The sequence below is a fragment of the Myotis brandtii genome, unplaced genomic scaffold (assembly GCF_000412655.1).
Source record: "Myotis brandtii unplaced genomic scaffold, ASM41265v1 scaffold68, whole genome shotgun sequence".
In the NCBI taxonomy this organism is placed as follows: domain Eukaryota; kingdom Metazoa; phylum Chordata; class Mammalia; order Chiroptera; family Vespertilionidae; genus Myotis; species Myotis brandtii.
In genome coordinates, this window is record NW_005370657.1 from 1,439,311 (window position 1) to 1,446,806 (window position 7,496).

The 7,496-nt window shown below is 54.7% G+C and overlaps 1 protein-coding gene across 1 annotated transcript in view; it reads left to right on the forward strand.

Annotated features, from left to right (window-relative positions):
• Nucleotides 1-6: 6 nt before the first annotated feature.
• ENG (endoglin) overlaps nt 7-7,496 on the forward strand; it is a 29,250-nt gene continuing 21,760 nt past the window's right edge. Inside the window, exon 1 of the mRNA XM_014529355.1 lies at nt 7-150. Within this exon, the coding sequence (XP_014384841.1) occupies nt 84-150 (67 nt within the window). The 5' untranslated portion in view covers nt 7-83. The remainder of the gene's footprint in view (nt 151-7,496) is intronic.

Here is a 7,496-nt window from a genome sequence, read left to right on the forward strand (position 1 = left end):
CCCACGCCGGCCCCTCCTCCAGCCCGCGGCCCTGCCCCTGGACACCGGATAAGGCCCAGCGAACAGACCCCCGGGTGGACAGCATGGACCGCAGCACGCTCTACCCGGTCGTGGCCCTGCTGCTGGCCGTCTGCAGCCTCAGCCCCACAAGTAGGTGGCCAGGGACCCGAGGTGGGGAGGCCACGCTCGTGCGCAGTGGAGGTGGCCTGGGGGTTGGACAGCCCAAAGCAGATGCCGTAGGGTGACCACCCCTCCCGGCTTGGCAGGAGCAATAACTTCCAGCCCTAAGAGTCTCAGGCGAACGGAAGTGAGTTCTGTCCCTTACCCCTGGTCTCTGGCCTCCGGCCTCCCGGCCTCTCCCCAGGAAGCCCAGCGCGCTGTACAGCCCCCGGGAGTCTCCTGCCCTCTCTGGGCTTACGTCTCCCACCGGAGGACCGCGCGGGAAGGAGGGCGAGAGGCCTCGCGTTTGGATCGGGCTCTGGGCTGTGGTTAGTTCCTGGTGGTGTGATCTTGGGGAGCTACCTCGGGCCTCTGAGCAAAGTGGGGATGGCAACAGACTCACCGGCTGCTGGGAAGTCGGGCGTTGCGGCGATGCCTGTAGTGAGATGGCTCAGCAGGCTGGCTGCTCCGTGCTGTTTTATTGCTGCTGTTTTATGATTAGCCTGCAATCCTCCACCCTCGCCTTTCCTGGGGCTGTGAGCCGCCCCCAGACCCCTTCTGAATGGAGGGCTCTCCCGGCCACTACCCCTGCTCTACTTCCCAAGAAGCCTGCAGGTGGGGGTGCAGTCCCAGATGAGGGTTTCTGGGGGGGGGGGAATCCTTGGCCTGTGGGCTTTTCCAGGGGGTCATGACCTCAGCTGCCTTAAACTCCCCATGAGGGGCCATGGGGAGTCTGCATCCACTTGCTGTGGACACCCCTTCAGCCACCGCGCACCCAGGAACTCCCAAGGATCTGGGGGGCGGTGAGAAGTGGAGCAGCAGCGGCCTCCCCTCCTCGCCTTACCGGATCCACAGCATTTTAGAGTCCCCAGTCCTTGGTCTCTGAAGTTCTTATCGCCGCCCTGGCCGGCGTGGCTCAGTTGGTTGGGCCTTTGTCCCGTGCACGGAAGGGTCATGGGTTTGATTCCCAGTCAGGGCACATGCCCAGGTTGCGGGTTCCATACCCAGTCTCGGTGCCTACGGGAGGCAACTAATCAACTGATTGATGTCTCCCTCCTTTTTCTCTCTCTCTAAAATTAAGAAATATTTCCTCGGGTGAGTATTAAAGTTCTTAGCGATGCCTCACTGAGAGACAGGAACCGGGGAACCGGAGCCTCAGACACTCAGTGACTTAGCAGGGATTTGACCCCAGGCCTGTGGCTCCGTGGAGCTCTTGCTCCCAACCAGGGGGTTACAGCAACCCCTTTGGATACAGCTCCCCGTCAAGATGGCGGACATTATGGCCCCATTTTACAGGACAGTAAGTGGAGGCTGAGGCCCACCAAGCTCACACAGCTGGATAGGGATCCTACTTGAGCTCTCCGGGAGCTGCCCGCCTTCCTCCCGCAGCCCCCACATTCCTGGTTTCATGACTTTCTCTTCCACTTGGTCATCAGAGAAAGATCCCTGCAGATCCTTAGGGCCTGGTTTTATAGGATCCAAGGCAGTGGTGTGATGGCAAATAATTAACAGGGAGGAGGGGTAGGGGCTAGCACTTGTTAACTTCTGTGGTTTAAATGTTCCCACGTGGCTGATTTCCAGCTACCAACTCACCAAACTCAGAGTTGGTCCCAGGTGCCCAGAGGACACCCTTATCTCGTATTTCCATCACAAGCGCCAGATGTAGATAACCTCAAAAGCACAGATAATAGTGAAATGGAGTAAAATAATTAGGAAGTAAGACATTTGATATTTATTGCCTTTTGAAAAAATACAATTTATTTCATTGTAAGCGTATTAAATTTTAATAATGTTTGACAGCCAATGGGAAAATCTCTCGATAATTTATCAGTCTGCTCCTGCGAGCAGGTGCTGGTACCCAGGGTCCCAGGGCATTCCAAACCATCCAGCCCAACTCATGGTCTGGGAAACTGAGGCCCACGGAGGGCAGATGGGGGTCTGGCCAAGGCATGGAACCCAGATCTCCATCCCATTCAGGCTGGAGGGGGTGCAAATGGGTCCAAACCAGGTCCCGCCTTCTGGGGACACAGCTGGGCAGAATTAACTTGTAATAACAACCCAACCTTCAGAACTCAGACCTGGAGAGTTCCCTGCCCGGCTCTATAAAGATGTATAGTGCCCAGGTAGCTCAACAAAAACTGGAGACAGACCAAATGTCCAGCCTGGGCCCCATGAAATGATGATTACGCAGTGGAACAGCCTGCAGCCATTGTCAAGAAAAAGCTAGATCTGTGTCTACACTGCTGTGGATAGGTATCTGGGACCCATGATTCATTTCCTTAAGAATAAGACCGCAATAACGCACAATATACGTAGAGAACCCTGAGGTCCCTGTGATGCTCGCTAGCATCAGGATTTTCACCTTTATGACACACGTTTCTGTTATGTTGGAATTTTTTGTTTTGTTTTGTTTGTTAGTCCTCGCCCTAGGATATTTTTCCATTGATTTTTAGAGAGATAGGAGGGAGGGGGAGAGACTGAGAGAGAAATACATCAATTGGTTGCCTCCTGCACATGTCCTGAGGGGGGCTGAGGATCAAGCCTGCAATCCTGCAACCGAGGTACATACCCTTGACTGGAATCGAACCCGGGACCCTTTAGTCTGTGGGCCAATGCTCTATCCATTGAGCCAAACCGGCTAGAGCTTGATGGAATTTTTTTTAAAGAACACACATGTAGAGATTTTTAAAAGCAATTTAACTATATATTCACTTCCATTTGCTTCTCAAAGGAAATAGATAACGGGGAGAAAAATGTTAGCATGCTGGTGGGTCGCTTACTAGTTTTTCTCTAGCTTTTAAAGGTAATTTTAATACAGGCAGATTAACATTCAGGTGCCTTGTGTACCCCTCCCATGTCCCAGAGGTTTCTATGTTGCATGTGCACTCCATAACCATCCCGTTGTGGTCTGGAATCTTCTCTCCCGTAAATGTGCTTCCCACCGTTGACCTAATAAATTCACTATTGTTGAATATCTAGGTGATTTCCCCTCTGGGGCTAATTATAAATACTACCTCCGTGCACATTTTTGGTACATGCACCTTTTCCTGTATTTTGTAATATTTCACTTGGATAGAGTCCCAGAAGTGAGGGTGCTGGGACTGTTGGCCCATGTTGGGTGGCTGGGATCAAAGGGTGTTTTTCTAAGTGTGGATGAGTGTTCGCTGGAGGACAGGCCAGAGGCTGGACTCAGAGACCCCGGGTGGGGGTCGGGACTCTCTGGAGAGGGGGCTAGTGACACAAGACAGAGACCACACATATCCATGTCTTAGGGGCTGCATTCTGTGGCAGCTCCCCCCTTTTTTTAAAAATATATTTTATTGAGAGGAAGGGAGAGGGATAGAGTTAGAACCGTAGATGAGAGAGAAACATCGATCAGCCGCCTCCTACACACTCCCCACTGGGGATGTGCCCGCAACCAAGGTACATGCCCTTGACTGGAATCAAACCTGGGACCCTTGAGTCCGCAGGCCGACGCTCTATCCACTGAGCAAAACCGGCTAGGGCGGCAGCTCCCCTTTTTGTTTCTTTATATTATTATTATTTAATCCTCGCCTGAGAATATTTTTTTTTTTTAAATTGATTTTAGAGAGGGAGGAAGGGAGAGAGAAAAAAAGCATCGATGTGAGAGAGAAACACGGATCGGTTGCCTCCAGTACAGGTGCAGATGGGGATCGAACCTGCAACCTGGGTATGTGCCCTGAGTGGGAATCAAACCTGTGACCCTTTGGTGCATAGGACGATGCTCTAACCAACGGAGCCACTCTGGCCAGGGTAGACAACTTTCCTTTTGCCAGGAGGAAAGGAGGTTGGGACAGGAACTGTGTGAGCCAGGAGAAGTTAGGTCCCTGGAGCCAGTGGGGGTATGGCCATTAAGACTCTCTCTCACCTCAGCCAGACAGATGGTAACACCAAGACCCAGAGGGAAAGAGAGCCATCTCTCAAGGTCACAGGTGGGTCAGTGCTGGGCCCGCTGAGGACAGGCCTGGTCCATTCGCTCAAGGGCAAGAGGGAGGGAATCACTTCTGTGTCCACAGTGCATCAGGCAGCTCTGTCTGCAGATCCAGTTTACAGATGAGGTCATTGAGGCTCGGGACAAGCGACAGGTTCAGATTTCTTTTTCTTCGTTTTAATATATTTTTATTGATTTCAGGGAGGAAGTGAGAGGAGGAAGGGAGAGGGAGAGAGAGAGAGAAACATCAATGATGAAAGAGAATCATTGGTTGGCTGCCTCCTGCACGCCCCCTACTGGGGATTGAGCCCACAACCCAGGTGTGTGCCCTTGACCAGAACCAAACCGGGGACCCTTCAGTCCGCTGTCCGACGCTCTGTCCGCTGAGCCAAACCGGTTAGGGCGACAGGTCCAGATTTCAACCCCAGACTGTCTGCTCCCAAGCCCGGCTTCTTTTCTCTGCATCTTTTTTGTTTTTTTCTTTTTTCTCTGCATCTTTGAGGGCCTAGTGTGGGGAGAGCTGATTGCCCCGGCTCTGGGCCCTCTCCCCCCAGCTCCAGCCCCAGCCCCAGCTCTGGGCATCAGCCCTGGAGGCTGAGGAGGACCCTCATCCAGGCCTGAGCTGACTTCAGTGCCTGGGATAGGATTGGGGGGAAGAGACAAATATAAGAGCCCACATGGATTCAGTGCTTACTGTATGCCAGCTGCTCTGTTATGAGTACTATCAGACCTTGTCAAGTTCACAAAAGCCCTGGGCCTAACCACCGTACACGCTGCCTCAGGGAAGGTGGCAAGGATCTCTCGTCTCACCCTGGGCACTCGGTCCCTTTCCTGCACCTACAGTGGCCCTCCCACCAAGAGCACAGCTGGATCAGTTCTGATGAGAAGGTTTTCACAGCAGGGTTTTGAAGGATGAGTAGAAGTTGACTAAGGGGTCAAATAAAAGGAAACCATTGATTTGGGAAAGGGCATGACAAAGGCAAAGAACAAAGTCTGTTTGAAGGCAAAGCTCACATCTACCCACTGACTGGGCATAAATAACTGTGACCCCAATCGCCAGTTCCTGCTTAGCACTGTGCACGTATCCTCTTAACCAACATTCTCACCAACCCCGTGAGAACGGCGTTATGATGATCATCCCCATTTTATAGACAATAACACTAAGCCATGGAAAGGAAGCTGGAAGGTAGCGGAATCAGGATTTAAACCTTTGACATCTATCATATCCCTGTACTTTAATATATATATTGATTTCAGAGAGGAAGGGAGAGGGAGAGAGAAAAAAACATCAATGATGAGAGAGAATCATTGACCGGCTGCCTCCTACATGCCCCACACTGGGGATTGAGCCCGCAACCCAGGCATGTGCCCTGACTGGGAATCGAACAGTGACCTCCTGGTTCATACGTCAACACTCAACCACTGAGCCACGCCAGCCAGGCCAGATCCCTGTACTTTTTAACTCCACTTTAGGTTGTGGAATGCGGTCCTGGCTCGTTGGGGAGTTATGAGAAAGATTGGAGAAAGGTGTGTTGAGGCCTTGCTAGTGGCCAGGCCAGGGGAGTGGTTGGACTAAGAGCTGGGGAATCTGTGAGGGTACAATTGGGCCCTGAAAGGAACAAAGGGTAGCTGGGTGACTGAAGAAGAAAAGGGCAGAAAAGACCTGTCATCAAGGGTCTGCCCTGGTTACTCAATAGCCACCGGCCACTTGCCGGGTACAGGCTCTTTACATGGGTTCCTCACCTTGCGGACACACAGCCTGCGAAGTGGGTGCTGGGTGCTGGGTGCTGGAGCCGGGCTGTCCGGGTTCGAATACAGGCCCTGCCACTGAGTAGCTGAGTAAGCTTGCAAATGGAACTGAGGCTCGGCGAAGTCAGGCTTTTGCTCAAGGTGACCGGCTTGTTAAGAGGCAGAGCTGGGATTTGACCCGGGATGATGTACCATTGTCATCTGTGGCCTCCCGAGGTTCTAGGCGTGGCATCTGGAAAGCCCGGGGGTCAGGGAGCACAAATACCCATGGCTGCCGGTCAGGGAGGAGGAGGAAGGGGACAGAGGTGGGAAGGTAGCGCCCCAGTTTCTCACTAGGCGGGCGGTCACCCAGGCCCCCAGTGGCGCCTCCTCCAGCGCAGGTCCCGGGAGGCCCAGGAGTTTCCCTTGGTGCCAGGGGATTGGGAAAGCCCGGGAGCACAAATACCCATGGCTGCCGGTCAGGGAGGAGGAGGAAGGGGACAGAGGTGGGAAGGTAGCGCCCTAGCGCCCCACTAGGCGGGCGGTCACCCAGGCCCCCAGTGGCGCCTCCTCCAGCGCAGGTCCCGGGAGGCCCAGGAGTTTCCCTTGGTGCCAGGGGATTGTTTTCAGCTCTGTCTGGGCCCGCCTCCGGCTCCAGGAGACAGGCCTGGGCGTCACACTCCCTCCTGTCTCCCCATTCTCGTCTGCGGGGTGGGGGCGGCCAGGATTCGAATAGGCCCCAAAATAAATGGGCCTCTTATCTGATCTCCCAGCCTGCACTGTTATCTGATCATTACATAATGGCCGTGCGCTGACGGCATGGAGGAGGTGGAGCAGGCGGCCCCGCAATCGGGCAATCGGCAATCTGGGAGGAACTGGGGTTCCTGGAAGTCTGGGGAGGGGGCAGGGAAAGTCCGAAGGGAAGGAGGAAGGCGCTGTGCTAATCTGCGGACCAGACCCCGGGTCAAATGGGGAGAGGTGGGTCCGAGGCCCAGCCTGGTCAGCCATGTGCAGTGCGGCTCCGGCACCATTAGCCCCCCCGGGCCTCAGTCTCCCCATCTGTACAGGAGGTAACAGCCAAGAAGTGTGTTCAGTGATTGGGAAGGGAGAGGGTGGGGAGCTCTGGGAGGCTTGGTGGGTCACAGGGGGGTGGTGCCAGGGTTGAGGCTCCTGGGATGAGGGAGTTGGCTGGCCTGACTCCCCCATCAGACCCTCCCAGAGTCCCTCACCTGCAGGCGGCCCCCCTAGCCCCCCGCCGGAGAGTCGATTCTCCAGGGTGAAGTCAATCAGGTAAATGTGATAGAAGAGCCAGCAGATGCTCTTTCTCCTGGCGTCCTCCCGGCCTCTCGGATCGTGTTTTCTCTTCTTACTGTCCTTTCACAGACAAGGAAACTGGAGCCCCAAGTGGTGAACTCATTCACCAAAGCCCGTGGCTATTGGGCCTGAGATTCACACCCAGGTCAGCCTGGCTCAGGGGCCTTGCTTTTAACCAAAATGCCGCGTTCTGCAGGCTCCTGGCGTCCCTGGCACAGGGCAGGCCCCGGCAAGGCCCTCATGGTGGCCAGATGTCCTTCCCAAGCCGCTGCAGGCCGGGGGCCACCCATGTCCTCCTCTGACCCCTGGTGGTCCTGAGCCCCCCGCGGCGGGCGGAAAGGTG